Here is a 26,993-nt window from a genome sequence, read left to right on the forward strand (position 1 = left end):
TGCCCAACTATAACTTCAACAAACTGCAATACTGAAAGCTTTTCTAAATATGAGAGACCTTCATAGTGAGCTGAATTTCCTTTGACTGCTTTTGTTTTTTTTCTATAAAAAAAAAAAAGAGGTTCTTAAAAAATTGAGAACTGTGGAGAGCCCAGGATTCCTCCAACTACATTCAGAGAACCAGTGATCTAGACTGACAAAAATTGTGGCAGAGCTTTAACTTTTCATATTCCCAGAGCTATGAACCCCATACGGAGAGGTAAACTATGTAAATTTAACTCAATAAATTTATTGTACAATAATACTAAACTTTAGAAAAGTGGTCCTTAAGAAAAAGACTAAAAGACTGCCACTCCTTTGAATTCTTTGTGCTTTCTTAATGTATCATTTTCATCCATATTTATTCTGTTGGAAGTTAACAACTCATAACTACAGAAGTAGTTGTTTTTTCTTTGTGTGTTTTCTGTTGAATGTTTCAAACATTTTGTGGTCCTTATAATTGATTCAAATAGCATATTATGGGGATGCCTGGGTGGCTCAGTGGTTGCGCAACTGCCTTTGACTCGGGTTGTGATGCCAGGGTCCCGGGATCAAGTCCCGCATCAGGCTCTCTGTGAGGAGCCTACTTCTTCCTCTGCCTATGTCTCTGCCTCTCTCTGTGTGTCTCTCATGAATAAATAAATGAAATCTTTAAAAAAAAAAAACCCCAAAGCAAATAGCATATTATGTTAGGATACTCTTTTATTCCTACTCATACCTGTCAGGCTATAATTACTGCAGGACACCTTTCCTGCTGAGATGAAGAGACTTCCAGCCCACTGTAATTGCCATACAAAGCTGGACTTGTGTATGTTCCTTAGGTGTGGGATGTTCATTGGTGTGTATTTTATTATTTATTTATTTATTTTAAAGACATTTATTTATTCATGAGAGACACACAGAGAGAGGCAGAGACATAGGCAGAGGGAGAAGCAGGATCCCTGAAGGGAGCCCAATGTGGGACTCGATCCCAGGATGCTGGCATCATGACCTGAGCCAAAGGCAGATGCTCAATCACTGAGCCACCCAGGCGTCCCTTGGAATGTATTTTAAATTTAAAAATGTTTTTGCTAAGTAGTACATGAACATGGTACCAAATTCAAAAAGTGAAGAAAGGTACACAGTGAAAAGAAGTCTCCTTGCCTTCCCTGTCCCCGGCCACACCATGCCCCTTTGCTCAGGCACCTGCCTCACATGTCGTCTTGGGTGCCTGCACAGATGGTCTGTGCATTTACAGGCATATAGAGTAACATATTCCTTTTTTTCTTATACAGATGGAGGCATACTGTACTTGATGTTCTGTACATATCCCGACAGCCTTTTGATATCAGTACATTCAGAGCTGCCACCTTTTTTAAAAAAAATTGTGACATAGTATTCCATTTTATAGAAGTGCCTGACTTAAATAACCCGACCATTGCTGGTGGATATTGAGGATCTTTCCACTTGTTTACTATGTAAATAATTCTCCAAAGGACATCACTGTAGTTAGAGAGGTGTTAGTGGGTAAGAGGCTGTGTCTGGGTCAGATCCCAGGATATCTGTTTGACCTTGATTAAACCAGTTCCTTTACCTCTTCGTGACTCAGTTTCGTTATCTATGAAAGAAGAAAATATAATTCACAGGATTGTTGAGAAGATTTAATGGTGCGATGTATTTCAAATTACCCTGGCAAAGAGAAATGCGCAATACGTGTCAACTCTTACCGTTAACCAGTCTGCCACTTGCAAGGTGAAAGTGTCTTCCTAAGATAAATTCACAGAAGTGGTTTTCCTGACCAAATTAAATTTTGAAGACTGTTGCCAAATAGTTCTCTGTAGGTAGAAGACCAGTTTATGCTCTCACCTGAGGTATAAGAGGTATACTCATTTTTATTTCTCGTAAGTCACCTCTTGATTCGTGTAAATCCGGACCGTGATTGTATATTCCTGAGGTCCAAGTTGGAGTTGCTCAAGAGGGAGAGATTTCAAGTTAAAAAGTTTTTCTTCCTGAAAATTTTCAGGACTTCTAGAAGGTCTTGCTTTTTACTCTTATCAATATGACATCTTCTCTTAAATCTTAATGATAAACTGATTGTGGCAATAATCAATGTTTGAGTGGTAGACTACTTCAAGCCAGTAGGTTTTTATTATGTACTTAGAGTCCTTTACGTACTCATGGATGAGAAAATGTGGCCTTTTAAATATTCAGAAAACAGTGGTACCATTTGTTAGAGGGATTATTATATTTCCATGTAAGGAAGTCTTACATTTTTATGTTCGTAAAAAACAAATGTGAAATTAGAACTTCATAGTCCTTTGGCTATCATGTGGATGCTACTACTATTCCACTTACTTGAAGGTAAGATACCAGTCTCCATTAGCTCAACACCAGTGGTTTACTCCATTTCTATCACATTTATAGTATACGAAAGGCACCCAACTCTGTGGCCCATTTCATAGACTAGTAAAGAAGAATGCTTTGCCCCAGTCAGCATAGGCTTGTGTTCTGGGAGACAAGCAGATTTTTGGTTCTGAGCCTTTGCTGACATTATAATAAATGCTAATCATTTTGTACCTCTGATGCCTCACCTTGTAGTGTTTTGGGTAGGAGTGGAAGTGCCTAGCCAGCCATGAAATTTGTAGGGCACCAAGGCCTGAACTGATTATTTTTCAAGGGCATGGTTACTCATGGGCTGAAATAACCCCCACAGTGCTGAAACACAACTTTTAGTTACAGTTCAAGTCACAAAAGTTCTACAACTCTCTTCAGTAATACCTTCAGTATTGGAGCTGGCCGTTAGCATCTGTTTTGGAACTCTTCATGGTTTTACCACGAATGCTTCTTTAACGTGGCTTTTAAACTTTTTTGAAGGAGGGCGATTCATTGACCCTTTTTTAGAATTGGCTGAAGACTATAGTCACCTCTCTCCTGAAAAGGGATGCTAACAATTTATGAGATTCCTAGATATATAGGGAATGTTAATGGTACTTCACTTGTTGCCCTTAGTGTGTCTTATGCCATGCACAGATGAAGGATGTTTTTGGAAAGGAGGCTTTTCATGTTGTTATTTCCAAAGGCAATCATTACCTCACCTTGGTTATACTATAGGTTACATATCTGAAAATTTTCACTGAAAGCATTTGGAAAGCTCCTGGGAGGGAACTAATTCTAAGTATAGAGTAAACAGCACAACCTCGTAAAGTACCCACTTTTCCAAAGAAAATGACCAAGACATGTTGGTCAAAAACTTAAATACTGTTTTTTTTCTAGGAACATTTCTTGAGAAGAACTTCATTAGTATGAGAAGGTTCTTTGATTCAGAGCACTCATCCCAAATCTCTGCTTTAGAATATTGTTCCATAGAAGTTGTCGGATCATCTTGTTACTGCATTTACCTTAGTTAAATTTTAGGGCTTTGTGCCAGAAATCTTGACTGAATTGTCCCTTGATAGCTTTCAACAAAGTAGTGCATACTGCCAAGGCTATAGTGACTAACAACCTTGAGTAGACCAATTCCTTTACCTCTTTGTGACTCAGTTTCCTTATCTATTAAAGAAGAGAGTATAGTTCACAAGATTGTTGAGAAGATTTAATGGTGTAACATATTTCAAATTGCCCTGGCAAAGAGAAATGCTCATGTTTGAACAAATCACTCCATGTGTACAAGAAACTTCTGTTCAGTCACCAGTGAGCTGATGTCTCAACACTTGCTATAATTTTCAAAAGGTATAGTTTTTACATTCCAAATCCTTGCCAGTAGTGGTTTCATTTCTTAAATAGCCTTAAAAATTAAGTCCCCAAACAAATTTCAGGTATAAATATGAATTTTAATTTTAATTTTTCTTCTCCATTTTTTCTGCTTATCAGTTTCATGGCACTTTGGTATGACCTAGTTGGCAGCCCGTTCTAGTGAAATTAAAATGTAAAACATGGTGAAATTATTTCAAGGAATTATTGACAGTTTCTTCAGTCTCATAACTAGTTTGAAGTATGCATTTATTAAAGTCTGAAGCTATTTGGAATGTATGTATGGAGAGAATTTTCTTTGTGTGCATTCTATGTGTTAACTGGTGACCTGCAACTTGGTAGGACAAAACACGATTGTATTTTACTGAATAATGGACAGTAATCAATGAATGAGCCAGAGTCAAAAACTATGGCAAGTTGAGGGAGCCTTAAGACAAGGTCTGGGAGAGTCAGATATTGGATGCTTTATTTTTCACAGTCCAGCATTGCTATGTGATATGAGAGCGAGAGAGAGAAGGAAACTGGGCCAGAGGATTACAGCAAAGGGAGGATTTAGGTTTAATAGGATTTTATTAGGCTCTAGGTAGAGGTTGTCTGAGGTAGCCTGACCCAAAATGAATTCCCCTCCCCCTACTGCTATTACTTATAATTGAGGCCACAAATTTCCTCTCTTCGGGTGTTCCCAATATTTGAAGAGTCTTCACCCCTAGATGGAATTTTACATGATAAGCACATTTACAGTAATAGACTTTTTATGTATTTAGTAGCAGCCAATTCAGGGCATTCCAAAGTGCATTCTAAAACAATGAGTTAAAAAAAAAAAATAAAACAATGAGTTCTTCGACCGGTAATTGCCCAGGAAGAAAAACACAAACAAACTGTGAATTATATTAGAGATGGTTGATTCTTGTGCTTTGGGTTCTTGGAGTGAAATATGGTTTAATTGTTACAAAGAAGACAGATAGAATCCATTTATAACTAGAATTCCTACAAAAATTTTTGTACAATGAGTATTCTTCTTCAAAGCTTGTCTTCTTACCCCTCCCCAGTTAGCATAACAGTTGGAATAAAGTACAGAAAATAATAACTTTTTGAGCTAGAGGAGACCTAAGAAATCATCATGTAGTCTTAACTCACCTAAGTGAGGTTCCAAACCAAGATCCCTGTTTTTCATTCAAGGTCTCACAGCTGGTTAGAATCCTGGGGCCATTTCCCCATTTAGAGCTCAGGTCCCCAAGAGGCAACTAGATGTTTTCTGACTTCCACACTTGGACAACTGAATTAAAAGCTCTTAGGCTTTGCCCTTTGTTCCCCACTTTAAATCCACCCAATCTCTCTAACCATTTCTACAAACCAACCGTAGAAACAGGAGAGAAGAAGGAGAAAAATAGAAAGGGAGCCTGCCCTGTCTTTTCATCAAGTTCAGGAGATTGCTTCTGATTTGGCAACTTGCTATGGAAAGACTCCACATGGCTTCTCTTTTATTTCTAGGCCTCTCATTGCTGTGTGGTTGATGTTGCCTTTCTTCTGCTCCTGTTGCTCTATCAAAATACCTAAAATAAACAAACCAACAAATATATACACACACACACACACACACACACACACACACACACATACATTGTTTCCTTCTCACTAGGCCTGCAAATATACTCACTTTTTCCTTAATAAAAGTGTTCCCTGGGCTCTGTGTCCCTTTAAGGTGACCACCATTTCTTTCCCTTAAATAATTTTTTATAATCCATTACTAGAGGATATTATATTTAAATACATAAAGGAAGGATGGCATGAGATCATATATCATTAAATGCCAAAATGTTTACATTGTAATTTCAGTATGACAGTGAAAGAGGGGTATATTAAAATACAGTCATTAGCAGTTCAGGGGGGAAAATGTGATTTTCACACATTTATAGCTTTCCTAAGTATTGTAGTTTTCAAAGGAGGCTGAAATTAGATAAAGATGTCTCTCTATTTGGAAATGAGATTGAAGGAATTTTTACAGTTGAAAGAGGTATAACATAGATGACTAAAATCTAAGCTTTTATGATTATATAGTATATTTTATAACTCTCTGATATGGAAACATATGCTTGTGCTTTTTGTCATAGTCAAATAAAAGATATCATGTACCTTCCAAAAAAGGCAAATAAGAATACATGTAATTCTTTGTCAGTTTTCTCTCTCTCATACAATGATTTAATAACGTTTTTCTTTCCTTACTGATGAAAAATATTTTTGTACATAATATTAATGACATATATAAACTCAATTACTCAATAATGTCTTTGGAAATAATATAGTCAGTTCTGCCTTTGCAGTGTAGAGTCTGTGCTGGTATAGGCATGTATGTTGATAGCTGACCTTCATCCCATGCCCAAAAAACTCAACAACCATGCCACAAAACCACATGCAACCACTGTTGGACAAAGAGTCCTTTGGGTATTTTTTGGTGTTGGTGGTTCATTTGAAGGAAGTACAAAAATCACTATGAATGGTTTATAGAGCTCTTTCTCAGGCATGAAATTTGAGTTGATGTGCATGTGGGTATTTATAGGAAGAACAAGCTGAATCTGTGGCAAGAGTGTTCCTCTGCACAGTCTCAGTGCCAGGTCTGATAGGCTGGAGAGGGCAGAGAGCAAGAATGTGGGGAGATATCCAGCAATGCCATACTCATGATACAAGCACACATTCTGGAGACTTCAGCCTCTTTTACCCACTTCTGGCTTTTTTGCTAAGTTTTGTCCTGCTCTGTTCTTGGGACTTTTATTTATTTATTTTTAATTTTTAATTTTTAATTTTTAAAAAGATTTTATTTATTTATTCATTAGAGAGACAGAGAGAGAGAGAGGCAGAGACATAGGCAGAGGGAGAAGCCGGCTCCATGCAAGGAGCCCAATGTGGGACTCGGTCCGAGGACCCTGGGATCACAACCTGAGCCAAAGGCAGATGCCCAACCACTGAGCCACCTAGACATCCTTCACTTGGGACTTTTAGCTGTGCTCTCAGAATTAAATAAAAACTTGGAATGGAGAAATGCAAAAAGGAAAAGAGTAAAGCCCAAGAATAGGCAAATGCAGAAATATATTGAAAACCTTGGCGCTTGAGGAAATACGCCCTTATATGTCTCTCATAAATATGGAGCCATCTCTCGCTTTTAGTTTTATATTGCCCTGGGGAAGTGCTAGTGCTTTAATATTCTATCATGGGAATAAGAGAGAAAGAGAGTGGAAATATCCAGCTCTTTTGTCTCTGGGTGTATTCGGAAGTATTTTCATTTATAGAATCTTCTGGCATAGTGTTTCCTTCTTAAATGTAGCTTGCTTGACTTGCCTGTGTTTAGAGTCTTCAGGCATCTGCTTCAAAAGTATGATTGGATAAGCATCATCCAAGTGAGATGCACTTTTCTCAGAGAAGAGAGAGCTTCCTTAAGGGAATAGGGCCAGGGATTACAGCCAGGAGAAAGGAGAATATAGATTTCTAGAAAGAACTCTGGACTGGGAATCAAGAGACTTACTTTTGATTTCCATCCAAACTAACTCGTAGTTTATGATTTTAGCTAAGATATTGATCTCATCTGTAATGCAGTCTTGCTATCTGAAAAGATTCCATGCAAAGTCCCTTTGAGAATGAACTTAACAGACCTTTGAGAGCATGTTTCTAATTTCAATTTAGAAGCAGTTGGTATGTTGAATGTTCGTCTCATATATTTGAAGATGAATCTGAGAACCCTGGAGCTGGAAGGAGTTTCAAGGAGTTGTACTTTTCGAACCTCTGGGATAAACCAAAATGCTCTGATTTTCCTGTTATTATCATTACATCATCTGAAGAAAGGACATTTTCACAGAAATATTATGTTTAAGACAATGAGGGAGTTGAATAAGAACTTCTTTCATGTCTTATCACTTAAAACAGGTCTGGACATTGAATTGTTACCTCTGAGGACCAGCCTGGTAACCAAAAGTGAGGTGAAGAGGCTGACACTAGGATCCTAGGGAAGAGTGGGGACATGTACTCTGTGTGTATAGGGAGGCCACTCCTGGTTTTTAAAATACCAGATGGGCCCAATAAAACATGCCTCTCAGTGGCAAAGAGCATTGTTGGCAGTGGGCAATGTCTTATTGAAAATAAATTTGGAGCAGTTGGATAGCTCAGTGGTTGAGGCTATCAGTTCGTGATCCTGGGTCCTGGGATCGAGTCCCTGCAGGGAGCCTGCTTCTCCCTTTGCCTATGTCTCTGCCTCTCTCTCTCTCTGTGTCTCTCATGAATAAATAAATAAAATATTAAAAAAAGAAAACAAATTTGTATTAATAGGAATTACATGTTGGAGAATTCACTAATTTGAATAATAAAATGTAGTCCTAGAAGATACACACAAGCTGTTTCCCTCAGGTATATAATTTCTGTGCGCCTTCCTCAAACAGGCCTTCTTCTTTCTGCAAACTTTAATCCTCTTCCATTCTCCTTGAACAATGTTTCCTTTCCTCAGAATGATCAACTCTAGCAAGTTTTCTGTTCTTATGTCCATACATTTTTTTTTCAAGATATGAATGTTGAATGGTTAGCCTCCTGCCCCCAACAGAAGCACTTGTTTTGAATATTCCTTAACTATTTTCTAGTGTTCAATTCCACTCCTCACAAAGAACCTGACCCCTAGGCCTAACCCAAATCCTCGCCTCCAGCCCCCTTTCTCACATTTTATTGTTGGTAGAACGAACAGTTGACCAGTGTTCTCCTTGTAATATCCTTCGTATTACTCAGTTGAAAGTTGCTGTTTGTTGGCACTACAAGTCTGGAAATTTAATCATGGATTTTGTTTTCCATTGCACTAATAATTATAGTGTAATCACTTTACCCAAAAAATAGTATTTGGAACTGTACCCAGTCCTTTTTGTGGGGCGATCAAACTGGTGAGATACTGACATCATCTTACTGCTTCTCTCTGCGAGTTAGCCCCACACAACTGGATCATGCTCTCTGACCTCCATGTCTTTTTCCTCCCGACTGGCTCTGCAGTAGTCAGACTTTCTTCATATTTTAGCCACATAATTAATTTTTCATTTGTAGGTGTGCTACCTTGTACTCTGAGTAAGCACTATCTTGTTTTTGATGGATCATTTCTATCTCTGATTTGTCAAGGTTACTTGGAATTCTATTATTTTTCAGAAAAGCCAGAAAATTTAACTTGTTTTATAGCTATGAAATGACTGAGAATACTTTCAATTCCATTATGACAGCCATTGATTAAAAAAAATTCAATCATATTGGACCTACCAATTTGGGTGCTATTTTACAACTACCCCAGGTTGCATCAGGGTATTTATTTCTGTCACTATTAACTAATGGCTTTCCTGTTCTGGATATTTTTAAATTCCACAGACAATGGTATCATACATAGTTTCTTGCTCAGTTATAGAAATTAGATTTGAATGATTAGAATTATTATCTAGGGGTTTGTGGTTGAAGGTAGTAGAGAAAATAAACCCAATAATTGTTTAATATATGCATGTAGTTTTGGTACCATCATTATTTTATACTTTCAATAGCAAGGTAAGAGAAAATAGGGGAGCCTATAGATTGGGTAGAAATGTCTATTTTGTAGATATTTTTGTTCTGTGTTGGACTTTGAAAATGTCTATGCTTTGATTTAAATTTAATGGCCAGTGTCCTATTTAATAATGAGATGCATTTTTGTTATTGTCATTACAGGTTTCAGAAGATGACAGTGAAATGTGATGAAGTTACATTTCTTATATGATACTTGAAAGTCAGTGACTGTTTGCCAAATTTTCCCGAAAATTAACTATGACTTAGAAGCACTGATTTACGAAGGTTTATGATGTCATCGGTTACTACAGAGAACAAATTCCAGCAGGCTGTGAGCCTGCAGGGAGTTGACCCAGAAACATGCATGATTGTATTTAAAAACCACTGGGCGCAGGTAATGTATGAGTTGCACTTTTTTTGCTGGTGTAGGTAGCCTTCGAGGCCTCTATCACATTGAACCAGGGGTTTCCTACCTCTGTGATAGGTGTCTAGGCCTCCCAGAAATATAGGAAGCTGAACTCTCGCAGGTAGGAAGAAAGGCAACTTTCCTTGTTTTTTTTTGTTTTTGTTTTTTTTTTTCTTTCATAGATTAGATATCTGTTTGAAAACCATGGTTTCCATCAAAGCAATTAGGGAACATACATATTCCTCAGGTATTTTTGGAAGAACAGCCATTGGCCTTACAGTGACTTTTACGTCACTCTGCAATAGACTTGACCGTGATTACAGACTGTTTCCCTCCTCCCTGCTGATTTCCATCTAGTCCTTACACTCTAACAGTGCTAAAGTACACATGTATTAAATATTTACCAAGTGCTGTGCTGAGTACTTCAAAAGCGTTATGTCATTTGCTCTTCTCCACAAACCCGTTAGTGTTAGCTTCCTCATTTTATAGATGAGGGAATGGAAGATTATAGATGTAGAGGAACTTGCTTGAGGTTCTATAGGCAGTGAGTTTCTAAGCAAGTATGTAGACCTTGGTCCCTCAACTTGTGTACTTGACCTCTATGCTCTACTGTTTTTCGGGCTGGTGGTCTCTGTGTAATTTAAGGAAAGAGGATGCCTGGCAGTATCTGAATTCATTACAAAGCTGATTATAAAAGTTTTTTGATCATTCAGTTTGACTTCTCTGTAGCTCGGATCTGCTTGTATAGACAATTAAGGGTTGAATGTTTAGAAAATTTATCAGCTCACTACTTTCCTCAGGGAGTTTACAAGTAGTAAAATAAATAAAATTGGTCTTCTTTACTACTTGTCCAACATTACACTCCCTAGGTGAGCCGGTAAGTGGCTATTTATGTGACAGTTTTTTAATGACTACCCAGTTCCTTTCTGTGGCCGGAAACAGCACAGGGGTTAAAGCACTGAGCCTGCAAATCACAGCAATTATGGGGGACACAGTTTAGATCAAAAACAAAATCAATTCTGCTTCTGGGTCTTTTACACTTTGTAGCTTCTTGTCACTAGTGTAAAGCTTCCAAGATTTTTTATGCATTTCCCATTCTCTGACTTTTTGCTATTAGAATCTTAATGGATTTGCTCTGGATTTAGCAAAGGGAGGAAAATAATTCAGGAGTTTTCCAGATAGAGCAATTATCTTTGACTTTGCACTTTTATAAGTAGTTTAACGTGCCGACTCCAAGTGAGGTTGTGAACCCTAAGGGATGTGCCCGTTAGTCCACTGGATGTGGGAAGAGTATTTTAGGAGGCCTATTTTTAACTTTATCTTTGAAAAATTTCTATTTTGTTTTTATAAAGTACATAATATGGTCACATATTAGTATGTGCACATTTATAAATGTATCTAATAATGATTTGCTCTCATTTTTTTAAATGGTAGGAGTGCACAGATGTTTTATATTGAGAATATTTCCAGCCTCAGTAATTTCATTTGGCTGAAAAAGCCTATCATTCTAATACATAGTCTTGTCTCTGGGCCCATTTCGTGTATTTGTGTAAAAAATATTGTGTAAAAATTGTAAGCATTCCTGGTGGAGGATCTGTGATGTGATCCATTTAGCATTCTGTGCCACTCTTCAAAGACATGATCTATCATCACCCTCTTGATTTTATGTGGATGGATCATTTGCCCTGTCAAATTCCATCCCGGGCAAGCTTTCTCCAAGCTGCTAGAGTACTGCTAGAGAGTCTTAATTCAGGAATGTGTAAATATTCTTTCACATTGCTGAAGGAGTATATGTTGGTCCTAGAATCATATTACTCATTCCCATATTTGATATGAATGATTTCAGCGTTATCAAACATTTTGGGTTATCTGAAGCATGGTACCCTTTTTGAGTACAGAAAAAGGTAGAGCTAAGGGTAAGGATAACTTTGTCAGAGGGAATGGTGTTAAGTTATTAAATGCTTCCTTTTGTAAAATGGGGACGCTCTGGTCTTACTCTTGTTTCAACCATTCCTTTAACTAGCTTAACCTCTTTAGACTTGACTTTTCCTTTTAAGTAAATCTGTAAAGTGCCCGCAGCCTCTGTCTACTTCCAAGAAAGGCTCTTGAGGGCCTTTTTGTTACCTTTATGAATAAAAATATGGCTCAAAGAAATGCATGGGGATGTCAACACAATTATTGTTAAGTGGAGATTTACTAGCCCCAACTATGGATACATCATTGTAGGCTAAACAGGTAGCCATGATATGGGCTTTTAACGAATATATGGATGACATATGTTGACGCATATATGATGCTAATTTGGATGACAAGGTGAGATACATTATTAGAAAATGAATAGCAGTGATTACAGGAATTAAGTCAAAGGACAGGACTATTACCTGTGAAAATGGCTTGGGAAGTGGAGAAACTGAGATTTTGCTAGCCTGACTGTAGGAAAGGAAGGTTTTGATGACAAATGAAAAGAACATGTTAGAGAAGGGGTACTGGGAAGAAATGCTCAGCTTTGGCTCTTTGGTGGTACAAAAAAGGGTGAAAAGTCAGGGCAAAACAGAGATAAAGGGCTCTGTGAGAGGTAAGGCAGGAGACTTTCAGTTGATAGGAATAAATGATACTCACTGTTTGGGAGTTTCATACATTAGCACTTTGCTGAGAGTTGTGCTGGCTGGGAGTGCATGCAGAACGCTTGAGATGACTGGGAAGTAAGCTAAAGTCTGATATAAACTCCTATGACTCCTGTGAGGACAGCCCCTGGGTTCCCCTGAGGCAACCCAAGGAAACCTGTAAGGCTGGCAAGAGATGTGGCCTCATCAGAACTGAGTGACAGCATTGTATTTACTGAAGGGTTCCATTAGCTGGCAAGCACCATGCTTTTTATGTGTTAAATTAGGGAAAATGAAGTCGACAGAAGTCTGTGGTATCTGAGTTCTTCTGTTTGTTAGGGTACTTCAGTACAAATTCAGCACAATTAACATATATTTGACAGGTTTTGTTCCACTGTTTACTAGTAGCTTCTGTTCCAGACCTTGACTTAAAAAGCAAACTTTGATGGAGGAGGATATCCGCTTGCCCACCTACACCTTGCAGCCTGTCAGGGACAGCTTGTTACACAACCAGCCATCATCCAAGGCAGTCTGTGATTTGGGAGGCATGCCAGTGCAGAGACCTGAAATGGCCCAGTCTTGCACTTGAGTTTCCAAATTGGTCCCTGGGTCCTGTGATCTCATGACATCTCCAGAAGGGTTCTCTAGTGGACATTCAGGAATAGTTACATTCCTCACGGCAACCCTGGAGAATCCAGGCTATTGGAAGCAGCCCTTGGCCTATACTTCCTCTCTCTTTCTGAGATGCCATCTCAGCAAGTTGCTCTCTGCCCGTATCATTTTTCTAGTTGGACATTTCAGGGCACCTACAGGCCAGGATGGCACACAGGGTCATTATGGTCTGACCTCATTTCACTCCTTGTCTCTGATTTTGTCTCTAGAGATGCAGCATTACTTGGAGTTCCTAACCACCCCCACTCTTAGGCAGTGTGCGTCAGGCTATTTCAGGCTTCTCTGCCTTAGGCATTTCCTCTTCTTCCTGCCTGGAATATCCTACCCCCTGGTTAAATGCCTCTCCCTCTTAAGAGCTCTTTGGGGACATCAGTTCTTTTAGGAAACCTTCCTTGTACCTTCCATGCTCTTTGATGCTTCCACTCTAAGCTCCAACAGCATCCTGAGTGCTCTTTTGCTGTTATGCCAACCATGTTTTATTAAAATTACATGTACAGTAGCTTCTTCCCAAAGTCATTTCAAGCTCCTCATGATCAGAGACCATTTGTAGTTTACCTACATCTCCAGTCCCAAGAATAAGGTAAGCCTATTGTAGATGTTCAATAAATTGTTGAACTGAGAGACAACAAAGGTGAAATACAACTTCAGAAGAGCTAGGTGATATAGGAAACAGCTTTGAGCGTACACTAATAATAAAACATTCTATAATTTTCTCATAAGATCTTTGGACTTGGATTTAATGATGTGTGATTTGGGGGGCTGTGTGTTTAATTTTTGTAGTAGTCTCTAAGAATAGTTTATAGTCTCATGGACCATCATTTTTATCCCTTGCCTTTGCTTCTTTGCTTCTTTTGAGTGGAAGAGAGAGCAAGAAGTAAGAAGGATTGGTCCACCAGATAAACTATTCCACTAGGGCACCTGGGTGGCTCACTTGGTTAAGTGGCTGGCCTGTGGCTCAGGTCATGATCCCCGTGTCCTGGGATTGAGCCCTGAGTTAGGCTCCCTGCTCAGCCGAGAGTCTGCTTCTACCTCTGCCCCTCTACTCACTCTAATAAATAAATTAAAAAAAATATTCAACTATATTGCCTTGTGAATTAAGCCACCACTTGTTTTTCATAATGGCAGAGTTGTACTTTGTGAAGCTTCACGGACCTTGCTCTATTCATTCTCTGTCCTCTCTTTTCAAACATCGAATCAGTCAGTATTGGTTATATACTCAATGGTGTCTACTCTTAGAGCCAGGAAGACAGAGGTGATGGGATAAAAGTAAAATCAGTGGGGGATGCCTGGGTGGCTCAGTTGGTTAAGCATCTGACTCTTGATTTTGGTTCAGGTCATGATCTCAGGGTCCTGGGATGGAGCTCTGTTTCGGGCTCCATGCTCAGTGAGGAGTCTGCTTGAGATTCTCTCTCTCTCTCTCTCGTTGCCGTTTCCCTCTACTCAAATAAAAATAAATAAATCTTAAAAAAAAAAATCAAGTGTAAATGCATATTTCTGGATGCTTCTGGTTAGTCAGTAGCCCAGAGCTGCTCCTCACCACCCTCAGCCTCCAAAAATAAGTGGTTATACAATTTTTAAGCTAAGAAAATTTCAGAGCTCAACTAGAGTAATGGTGGTTGATGAAGTAAAGCTAGTGTAGCCTTTTTCTTCTTGATGAGGATGGGGATAGGAAAAACAGTTAAGTCAAATGTCTTCCCATAATAATGTAAAATAAGTACTGTGTTTTAAGTATAGTATCATGTGTAGAGCTTCAAGTAGCCTGGTTCTATTAAAGAAGTGTAGAGCACTTATATATGGATTTGAGATGTGCATTTTGACCTGTTCCCTGTGAAACCGGTTTTCTTCTTCCATTCATCTTCATTCTTTTGGTCTTTCTTTGCCTTGTCATAGACTAAATGATAGAAATAAATGAAGTCTTTGAGAGATGAAGAGTTGGGAAATATTAGAGAACCTGATCTTAATATCTGAGTCAAGTGATGTTTGTTAACATTTAAAAAATTTATGTTTCAGCTTTTCAAGTACTCTAAACTTGACAGTAGACAGTAAAGCAGAACAAAAGCTACGTTTCTTTAGAGGGCCGAGGCATTAACTTGTGCTTCTGTTGGACTTTAAAGTGGTTGAACATGTGAAAATGTCAGCAACTCACCCACTGTATGCTCAGTGATAAGTCTGTTTTTGCCATGGAATGGAATATTATTACATAGATCATTACTTTCGAATCCTTTCCCTAATACCTAAATTTAAAAAACATACATAAGTGAAGAATTAGCTTATTGTGTTATTTTATTGATTGACGGTCCTACCATGTTTCTTTGTTGCATTAGTGCTAGACCATCTTTGGTCCCAAGGACGTATGGTGTATAGATACTTTACCCTGTTTTGTCCCAGATTGAGGTATGCCTCTGGAGTTTGGGACAGGAGCTGAAATAAATCAAATTGTACAAACATGTGTGTATTATTGGGCTGTTATCTTAATATAAAATAAATGACTCAGTACATGTCTCTCAGGGCAATAGGTGTACCAGGAATGTGTCACATTGAAAGACATGGCTGTTAAGTGATGATCAAGGACTGGATGGAAATTCACTTTTGTTGTAGTTATTTGGTACATTAAGTGGAAATTGGCTTAAGATCGCAAAAGCCTGCCCTCCTCCTGTGTGATGGAAAATGTTGCTTAGTAACTTGGTTTTTTCCACGGTGCCACTTTAAATTAGCATTCCAAAGGATTTTGAAGTATGGGTTGTATTCATGTGACTTTCTTGAAATAACTAGGCTCTAACCAAAGTGGCATAAGTAATCATCTCTTAATACATGCATGTATGTAAGACATAAAACAATATTAAGATGGAGTCAAAGCTAATCTGACAGGTAAATACTTGTGTTTACCATGAAGAATAATCATTTGTTAGCTGGAGGAGTGATTATGTGGATCTTTCATTCTGAAAGCTTTGAGCTTCCTATTTAGAATTTGTGAATATTTGGAATTCAGGCCTGTTATTACTGACTGATGGGAACCATCTTTAGAGCTAAGGATAGAAGTAATTGATAGGATATCCTTAATGAAAGAAATATGCTCTTTGTTAATTTCATTTACCCCTAATAACCTTCATACTTACCAGGCAAATGACTTTGAAGTTAGGTTAAAATTTAGCTGTATTGGTCAGATGATGATTTGTGTACCATTGTTCACACTGTCGATTTTTTTAATGTATTTGTTACTTTTTAGAATTTTGATCATTTATGTGAGGATCTATGTGATCCAAGCTCATGATTCACACACACACACACACACACACACATATATATACCAGCTGGTATTTATTAAAGTTTATAGACCAACAAATGCCTAGCTATGATTGGTGAAACATTTAGAATGCTATTTCCAATCTTAGCTGGCTTTCTTAATGGGCTTGGGCTTTATCAGGGACTGATTGCTTTATTAAATAGCATCTTCAACCTAAAGAAGTGAACTTGTAAAGGAAATCTTTGCACAGCATGTTTTGCTTGCTTTCCCTCTCGTCTGTCCTTGGGTCTCTCCAGCTTCTTTAGTGGTATTTTTTTTACCCTGAACTGAATCCCTGAGACAGTATACAGCTAAGAAGCCAGGGCTGGGAGAGCTGTGGCAAGGTTGGAAGCCTAAGTTAGAGGATACTCAGGGGAATGTGCTTGGCCTGGGGAAGCCACGGGGAGCAGCATGGGACCATAGGTCCATAGTACTGGGAGATCTGAGTAGATAAACGGGTGAAAGTAGGCAGCAGGGAGAAGTCAGGACACAGGAATATTGGGGTTTGGTGGAAGTGATGTGAGATGACAGCACTAAAGGAAAGAGTAAGGAAAAGTCCAGGTCACATCAGGAATCCATCACTGTGCAGCACACTTGGGACGTCAGAGGGTCTTTGGCGTTTCAGTGCATAGTGTGCTCTAGCCAAGAAGCTTCTTAGGCGTTCCCTGTCAGGTTGGGCACCAGGCCCTGGGTATGGGCCCCGAGAGCCCACTCGTAAAAGCAGGTCGTGGGTGTGTCTGTCGGGAAGGGAAGGGGAGGTGGCCTGGGCGAGTCCTGACACCCAAGGAGAGAGGTTAAGGATATGTGTCAGCAGGCTAATTAGCGTTGTGCTGAGCTGTGGATTCCCTGACTCACAGGCCTTGCTGTAACACACCCTCTTCCAGGCAGTGACACCGCCCGGCCAGGGTTGCGAATGAGTGAGGGCTCTTACTATGTCCGCTCCATTCCAGAAGATCAACAAACCTTCTGCCTCTGTGGGTTATTACAGCTCTGTTCTCACCTTTCTCTGCCCATTGGCCCATGAGGTGGTGTAGAGGAGCTTACAACTATAAAGAGGGCAAAGATGCTTCAATTTAACAGTGGCTAAATTGCTTGCATTCTGTATAAAAACCTCTGTTCTCTTTTAAAAAGATTTTTCATAACAACAAAAAAGTAGGTCTGTTTGCAAAGGAATATGGTTGAAAATTAATATAAATGACAATAAATTTTGAGAAGAATGTACTTTGTGCCCATGTACATAGATTTTCCATATATTGCTTACACACATTTAGATATGTAAGAAATACTTGGAGGCATGCATGTAGTACAGGTACGTATACACACGTGTAAATTTATATGGCTTAGGAATTTCAGCGAATTAGATGTCAATTATTTTTAACTCAGTAAAAGACATTAGTACAAGATTACTTTGTCTACTTTTATTTTTATTTATATTATGAAATTAGATCAATTTACGGGGGAAGAACTACTTAACTATAAAATCCCATTTATATCTTTTCTAGACTCACTCCTGATCATGTGTCTATTTGTCAGTCAGTATATTAGTTTTTAACTTAAACGATTTCATATATACATTTGCATGTAATAATTTAGTAATGATTCACTTAGTGTTTATTTTTAATAGCTTTATTGTAGGGTGATATAATATTTTGATAATAATTCTCTTATTGTTGATTGGGTCAATGGTATTTTTATTTTTTAATTATTGAAAATATCATTGACATGAACATTTCTTAACAAATTATTTTTGGATCATTTCCTTGGGGCATTTTCCCCAAAGTGAGCTTAACAAGTCAAAGGGCAGTAACAATTTTATGGCTTCTGTTGGATATTGCCAAATTGTTTTCCAGAAGGATTGAGCTAATTTGCCCCACCACCAACAGTGTATAAAGCACAGTTTCAATTCTAGACAGTTTAGACAGTCTGAGCACATGAGAAGTATAATTACATTTCTACCCCGAGGCCCACCTGTATAGATAGCTCTCATAACTAAACTCAATATGTGGACTTTGAAATTATAGAACCAACAAAGTGTGTTGCTAATTTATTCTTGAGAATGTGGAGCCCTAAAGTCAGAGCTTTTGGGGCTGGAAAACATACATGTCGAGGTGGAGACCCCTTTTGGACAAGTGCAGTACTGTGGTCGTGTGCCGTGTGAAGTTGGCAAGGCCAGAGCAGAGGGAAAGACCAGCCAGGCCCTAGCATTTCTGCCAGTGAGGTCGTCAGGCCTCAGAGGAATTCTGGAGGACTTCTGGGAGGTTGGGGGAGGCTGGGGGTGTGGGGTGTGGGATTCTGGAGTCTGGCATACTGCAAAGGAGAGGGGACATCCAGTGAAGACACCAAGGACACCACTCACTGAGCTATGTACCACCCGGGTAGCTGCTAACTGAAGGCCTTTCTCATTGCAAATGTCAAGTCAGGTGTTGGAATGATTTTTTTTCCTTTGTGATAGCATTATTAATTTTATAATGGAGGTTGATAGAGATTACAGATTCTGTAGAGATCTAGTCATTCTGTAAGGATACACTTGCCTGGTCTGTAAAGGCTCCATTGCCTTGTTTCTGACAGGGGAAAAACTTAAACCTTTCCCCGAGAAATAAATTTTTCTCATTGCTCATGCATGCTGACATAGCATTGTATCTTTGCCAGCTTCCCCAGTGACTTGCAAAAATTCTTTAACCTAAATATAGAACATGTAACAGCATGTTATAGAACTGGGTCAGGAGGGTACTGCAAAAGACAAACATAATCCCCATAGCATGCAGTTTAGGAAGGCAGAAGGGAACAAAGATAAAGTCATTGATAAGGCTTTGGGTTGTCTAAAAATTATGTGTATACATTTTAAAGGAAGTAGATTGAGTGGGATATTATCATAAAAATTCCAAGTCAGACAGTTACATGGGAGTTGGGATAAAAGAATTCTTCTTTTTTTTTTAAGATTTATTTATTTATTCATTCATGATAGACATAGAGAGAGAGAGAGAGAGAGAGGGGGGCAGAGACAGAAGCAGGCTCCATGCAGGGAACCCGATGCGGGACTCGATCCTGGATCTCCAGGATCATGCCCTGAGCCGAAGGCAGATGCTTTAACCGCTGAGCCACCCAGGCATCCCAAGGATAAAAGAATTCTTTTAATTTCTAGGTCCCAAAGTAGAAGTAAGTCTTGACAGGTGGAGAGAGGTAGGAAGCATTCATTAGCCAGCAGTGGTAAGGGAGAGAAACACCAGGGCTGTCACATGACCTAATTGGAGCTTTACTTATATTTTACCATCAGTCGATTTTTGCTTTTGGTGGTAAAACATGTATAACAAAGATTGCCATCATAGCCTTTTCTAAATGTACAGTTCAATGCCATTAACTACATTTACAGTGTTGTGCAACCATCACCACTGTTTCCAAAACTTTTTTATCGCCTCAAACAGAAACTTGCTATGTTAGGGATTTATTTTGTAATTAGTCATCTCAGAGCTTTTTCTGGTTTCAAACAACACAAGGTTCAAAATCTTCATTTAAAAAATTTTTTTTAATTATTTTTTTTTTTAGTTGCAGCATATGCCATAGGCTAGGGTTGATTCTGCTAGGTATGTGTCTGTTGTTCATCAGTTTCCTTTCATCCTTCCTAAACTTGCATGGTTGGTGGAAGAGGGTGCCCATCCAAGTAGAGGAGGGAGGAATGTTCTGTCGAGGGCATGTGAAGAGCTGTGTTTCCCTGTTGGAACCTCCGAATCAACTCTGTTTGTAGAAGAACATGCACAGGCAGTCTTACTTACTTCATGTATTTTAAAATTAAAAAGCAATATTATATTCTTGACAGTTCAGAAAAAGAAATGAGGACTTGTCATGATTTTGAATGCAAAAATGACTATTGACATAGTTGGTAATGATGGATCTAAAAATATATAAATAACTTTTCATCTATTGTATCACAATTTTTCATTTTGCTCAATAGTTCTCATAATAATAAAAGCTTATGAATGGATGTAGCTTAATTTTTATAACCATACTATCATCTTTGACATTTAGATTGCCAAAATTGATAACTTTTCTAAATGAGCACCTTCAAACATATGCTTTCTGTAGTTTAACTGCTTCATTTTATTCTCATGAGAGAGACACACAGCGTTCATATTTATCTTTTCTCTTTTAAAATTTTATTTATTTATTTGAGAGAGAGTGTGAAAGACCACGAGCAGGGGGGAGGGGCAGAGGGAGAGGAACCAGCAGACACCCTGCCGAGCAGGAGCCCAATGCAGGGCTCAACCCTGGGATCATGACCTGAGCTGAAGTCAGATGCTTAACTGAACCATCCAGGTGCCCCTTCATTATTTACCTTACTGTGGCCATGGCTTCTGCATTTTCCATGAAGGTATGACAAGTCAGTGGTGGTGTGTTTTTGTAATTATGGTAAACAATAGATAGATGACAGATGTTGGAATTGGTTACAGGTTGTGAAGATCTTAGAGAAGCATGACCCCTTGAAGAACACCCAGGCAAAATATGGATCCATCCCTCCAGATGAGGCCAGTGCTGTACAGAATTATGTAGAACACATGCTCTTCTTGCTCATTGAAGAGCAAGCCAAGGATGCTGCGATGGGGCCAATTCTGGAGTTTGTTGTCTCAGAGAACATCATGGAGAAACTCTTCCTTTGGAGTTTGCGGAGGGAATTTACCGACGAGACTAAAATGGAGCAGCTAAAGATGTATGAGATGTTGGTCACGCAGTCACACCAGCCTCTGCTGCACCACAAACCCATCCTAAAGCCCCTGATGATGTTGCTGAGCTCTTGTTCGGGAACAACCACCCCTGCTGTGGAGGGGAAGTTGGTTGTCCTGCTCAACCAGCTTTGTTCCATCCTGGCCAAAGATCCATCAATTCTGGAACTCTTCTTCCACACTAGTGAGGACCAAGGGGCAGCCAACTTCCTCATCTTCTCCCTTCTGATTCCCTTCATTCACCGAGAGGGGACAGTAGGGCAGCAGGCCCGAGATGCTTTGCTGTTCATCATGTCTCTGTCTGCTGAGAACAACATGGTGGCCCGTCACATCGTGGAGAACACCTACTTTTGTCCAGTAAGTCCCTCTCATTGGGTGCCTGCCACCTACTTTATTCCTCTACTGTGCTACTGGTAAATTTTTTTTTTTAATTCCTTTCTTTTCAGCAAGTTGTACTTGGCACCTTCTAAGGAAAGATGCTTGGAGGAAATCTTTTGGAGGGAGCAGAGAAATCTTAAGTTGAGATGCTATTTGGCTGAGCATTGTCAGCTCAAAACAAGCCAAGAGGAAACTATATGTGTTGCCATTTCTTGTGTCATTTCTGTTGAGTTAGGAACTATTTTAGTTTTTTTATAAGAGCACATCCTGAGTGACTGGTAAGACCTCCACTTTCTATATTCTTAGCTTTTCAAGTTGATTTCGCACCATAGAATTGTGGCGTGTAGTGAGCCTGCTCAGCTCGTTTCACAAATTAATTTGTTTCTCAGCAGGATAATGACCATAATTGTAGATACAATGTGCTGGTTTTATTTTTAAAAATAAATATGTATTTACAGTTTGAGGGAGCAGGAATCTGCTCATCGGCATGGTGAGAAGGAAAGTATGAGATCCTTTGCAGATGTTGCACTGGTCCAACCACAGTCACAGGTCTGGGACCCTGAAGATTCTTTAGGACTCTGATTATTTTTTTTGTAGTCAGTGTTTGTCGGAGATGTTGGGCAACAGCTCTTTCTGTGTTCCCAGCTCAGTGAACACTTCTGGTCTATTTCCATTGTCTGTTCTTTCTACGGGTCACCTCATTACACTTCTTGATAAACTATATTGTCTTAAGTATGCCTGATTCTGCTGGAATAGTAAAACCATTAATGAATTTTATTGGAACAGGCCAGGCAAGTTGCCATAAGTAGATTAGATTCATTATTAATGAATGCTATATGTTTTGTTTTGTTTTATTTTATTTTATTTATTTATTTATTTTATTTTATTTATTTTATTTTATTTATTATTTTATGGGTGGTTCTTGACCAGGGGAGAGGGCAATGAGGAATGTCTTTGGGGCACGCTTTGCTATCATAGGGACATGAGGTGGCTGGGGAGGGAGGTCAACTGGCATTTAGTGTGTAGGGGCCAGGGATGCTTCATGTCTGATAATTTGTGGAACATTCTTGCACAGTAAAAAACTGACTTGCCCAAAATGCTAATAGCAACTCTAGTTAATAATGCACTGTGTTTGGTTTGAGGTTCAAAAGCAGTAATCTTCTTTATGCTACTAAATTCTTATTTTTGCTGGTGAATATTTATTTGGGAGCAAACAAATGGGTAAAAATTTTGAAAACTAGAACTTCAGTGAAGAAATTCTGGGTACCGTGTGCCTCTTCTGGGTTCTGATGAGTGGAATTAGAAATTGTACAAAGATTGATAGATGGGAAGTAAAGAGTTGATCCCCTTCATCTGGGCCAGCGTATTAAATGTCCCTTTCTTATTGCCTTCAATAGTGCACTTTCTTACGATTTCTTTTTCAAGAATATGTCATAGGTAAGAATGGGACTTCTTGCTAAATCTAAGCATCTTTGGAGTACATTGCTGTATTACTTTTCTGTTTCTGCTGCAACAAATTACCAAAACCTGGTGGCTTTATGTAAGACAGATTCATTATCTTACAGTAGGTTAGAAGTCCCTCAGGTCTCACTGAGCTGAAATCGAGACATCAGCAATGCTGTGCTCCTCTCTGGAGGCTCTCGTGGTGAGTGCATCTCCTTGCCTTCTCCAGCTTCTAGAGGCCTCCCTCATGCCCGGACTCATGGCCCCTTCCTCCCCTTCCATGATCAGCAGTATGACAACTCTCTGACCATCCTTTTGTACTCACGCCTCTGCCTGAATGTGCTCTATTGCCTCTCTCTTCCACTTTTAAGGACCCTTGTGATCACATTGGGTTTACCTGGATCATCTGGGATAATCTCCTTATTTAATGGTCAGCTGACAGGCAACTTTAATTCCCCTTTGCCATGTAACCTAACATATTCACAGGTTCAGGGATTAGGAACAGACAGTGTGTGTGTGGGGGGGGGGGGGGAGCACTAGTCTGCCTACTATACTTGCTATATCCACTGCAGAGAGCTCTTGAAGAAACTTAAGCCATAACACAGTAGAACCAGGATTCTTTTAGGAGTTGAATCTGACTGTGTAGGATGGGTGAGTTTGCTCACGATGGGGAGACGCCCAGGGGGTCAGGAGTTACATTAGGGTCTAGAAACAAGAGTGATAGAGATGAGAATGGAAGGAAGGGGCTGAATATGAGCAATGCTGTGGAGGCAGAAGCTTACTAAAATCAGTTTTGTTAGGGAGCTCTACAGAGGTTTGAGTTTGGGCTTATTTGAATTGTTTTGGATAGTTCTGTTAAAGGAGTGCAGGTGTCGAAATAAATCATCAAAACATTCGGGTGGTTCTCCTGCTCAGTATGCAAAAGGCAATTAGAAAAGATGTCATTTACAAAGGCAACACAATTCTAAGGTATCTTGAATAAATCTAACAAATATATGAAAGACCTTTACAGAGGAAGTTATAAAATCTTACTGAGGGGCATGAAAGAAGACCTAAATGAATGGAAAGCTGTTTAGTTTATAGGTATCGTGTGGATGACACTTCCCTGCAGATCAGTCCATAAAGTTAATGCCATATATGTTTTACAACTTTTTATTATGGGAGAGAAAAAGTAACATACAGAAAACTTGGAAGAATACTGAAATGAATACCATATACCCACCACTAACATTCAAGATTGTTACTATTTGTGTTTATCATCTACGCTTTTTGTTGGTGCTGTACCATTTGAAGTGAAGATACAGACATTTGGAATTAAGTCATAGACATCAAGTACTTCAGTATGTGTCTCTTACAAACAAGAACACTCCTACATAATCATACCATTATTACACCCCAGAAAATTACATAATAATTCGTAATATGATCTAATATCTAGTTTCTCAGTCGTGCCCCTAGTGATTTTTAGTTTTTTTTTTTCCAAACCATAGTCCAATACAAGGTACGTTTCTGACTATCAAATCTCTAAGTAACTATTGATCTATAACAGCCTGCCACTTTCTTCCTCCATGGCACTAACTTTTTAACAAAGCAGCTATTATCTTGTCAAATGCCCCACCTACTCTGGGTTTGCTTCTGATGTGGTTTTACTTGTCTCTACCCCTGGTATATCCTGCAAATTGGAAACTTGGTTTAAGCACTTGATTAAATTCAGGTTTGAGTTTGTAAGACTATTTTACAGGTGACGTGGTACACTTCATTATGAGCATTATGTGATGCTGTTAGCTTGTCTCACTTTTGTGATGCTCCACTTGCTCACCTGATTGGTTTAGCTGATGACCACTATATCTCTCCACGTAAAGATACCATTTTCCCTTTGCAGTTGTAAGGTGTAATTTATAAGGTGTTAATGTGAATTAAATCAAAATCCCAATAGGTTTCTTCATGAAACACGACAAATCAATGCTAAAAGTCATATAAATGTATGTAAAAGACCAGGAATAACAGATAATTATGAATAGTAGTAATAGTAATATATTTGTTGAGAATGTACTATATGCCTGATACCATTCTTAGTGCTTTACCTGTAATAAATCATCTCATCCTCACAACTGTAGGTATGAGTGTTATACCCTTTTCATAGATAAAGAAATTGAGGCACAGTGATATTGAGTAAATCTATACAAGGGCACATGGCTAGTAAGAGATAAAATCAGGATCTGAACCTGGGCAGCCTGGCCCAAGGACCCATGTGCTAACCACCGCTTTGTACATTGGTAATAAAATATCAAGGTATCCTATAACACATGAACCATGAAGAAATGACTGGAATTAAGAACAGAAACATGGATTGGGAGAAGATAGTTGCAATACACATAACTATAAATGGTTGGTACCCAAAGTACATAGAACTATTTGTAATGCTGCAAATTAATAAGCTAATGATGAAGCAACCCATTAGAAAACCGGGCAAAGGATAAGAATGGACAATTCCCAGAAGACGCCCAAAGCCAATAAACATGAAAATGTGCTCATCTTTGCTAGATTGGGAAGTGCAGATTGAACCCACAGTGGGAAACCAGATAATGCTCATCAGGGTGGCTAACTGTTGGGTCTCTGATAACACCAATAGTTGTCAAGGGCAAGGAAAAACAGGAACTCTTGAGTATATAAAGTGGTATGATAACTCAGGAAAGCTATGATAGTTGGCAATTTTTAATACAATGGAATATGATCCTGCATCTTCATTTCTAGATGTTTGCTCTAGGGAAATTTGGCACATGTTTACAAGGGTACACACAAAAAGATTCAATAGAATAGTGATTTGAGGAAGAGCAGAATAGAAATATATTAAAGATATATGAACTAGCTCATTCTATACCAGTGGAATAACTACTCAGGATTCAAAATGAATTATCAGGGATGCCTGGGTGGCTCAGTGGTTGAGCACCTGCCTTCAGCCCAGGGCATGATCCTGAAGTCCCAGGATCAAGTCCCACATCAGGCTTCCTGCATGGAGCCTGCTTCTCTCTCTGCCTATGCCTCTGCGCCTCTCTCTCTCTCTCTCTCTCTCTCTCTCTCATAAATAAGTAAATAAAACCTTAAAAAAAAAACCCCAATGAATTATCACATGTATTAATTAGCATGTAACTACATCTACATCTGTGAACACCAATAATCTAAAAACATGTTGAATAGAAAAAGTAGCAAAAGGTTTCATACAGTATATTAGTATTTATATAAATTTACATATAGTTTTAACTCACAAAATCTTAGTGTATACTGTTTTTTTTTTTTTTGGATACATATGTATACAGCAAAAGTACAAAACCATGCACAGGAATAATATGCACTAAGGTCAATGAAGGAAGGAGAAGAGATGGTAATGGGATTGGAGAAGGGTTTAGCTCTATTTGTAATGTGCTTTTATTTTTTTTGGAAAAAAAGAGTGCTCCAAAGAAATTATGGCAAATTATTAAAATCTATTAAATCTCAGAGGTTTTCTATTCTGTTTTATATGTTTCATACATCAAAATTTAAATGTATTAGCAGAATGGAGCATGTTTTTAATGTTAGGATATCCATTTATTGTGCTATAAGCAGATTTCACTGAGTAATTGTTGCTTTTATAAAAATGTGTTTTAGGGGCACCTGGGAGGCTCAGTCAGTTAAGCATCAGACTCTTGGTTTCAGCTCAGGTTGTGATCTCAGGGTTCAAGCCACTGCATTGGGCTCCATGCTGGGTGTGGAGCCTACTTAAAAACAAACACACAGGGGGTCCCTGGGTGGCGCAGCGGTTTGGCGCCTGCCTTTGGCCCAGGGCGCGATCCTGGAGACCCGGGATCGAGTCCCACATCGGGCTCCCGGTGCACGGAGCCTGCTTCTCCCTCTGCCTATGTCTCTGCCTCTCTCTCTCTCTCTCTCTGTGACTATCATAAATAAATAAAAATTAAAAAAAAACAAACAAACACACAAACACCTGTTTTAAAACACCATACAGTTCATTAAAATTGGAGGGAAAACAACAACTCCAGCTGACCTTATTTGCTAGAATGGAACACAGAGATTCCTTGTGGTAAGTTGCCCCTTAGGATAGATCCTATAATCTCATTTGTACCCAGTTTTCTATAATTACATCTGACAACATAATTAAAAAAAAAAAAAAGAACTCTTTATGT

At 38.9% G+C, this 26,993-nt stretch overlaps 1 protein-coding gene across 12 annotated transcripts in view; it reads left to right on the plus strand.

Moving 5' to 3' along the window:
• FHIP1A (FHF complex subunit HOOK interacting protein 1A) overlaps positions 1–26,993 on the plus strand; it is a 232,878-nt gene that overhangs the window by 132,153 nt on the left and 73,732 nt on the right. For all 12 annotated transcript variants that reach the window (XM_072773630.1, XM_072773627.1, XM_072773629.1 and 9 more), the window contains 2 exons: positions 9,478–9,709; positions 20,725–21,351. In XM_072773630.1, coding sequence (XP_072629731.1) covers positions 9,605–9,709; positions 20,725–21,351 — 732 coding nt within the window. In that variant the 5' untranslated portion in view covers positions 9,478–9,604. The remainder of the gene's footprint in view (positions 1–9,477; positions 9,710–20,724; positions 21,352–26,993) is intronic.

This window comes from Canis lupus, chromosome 13 (assembly GCF_048164855.1).
Source record: "Canis lupus baileyi chromosome 13, mCanLup2.hap1, whole genome shotgun sequence".
Classification (NCBI taxonomy): Eukaryota; Metazoa; Chordata; class Mammalia; order Carnivora; family Canidae; genus Canis; species Canis lupus.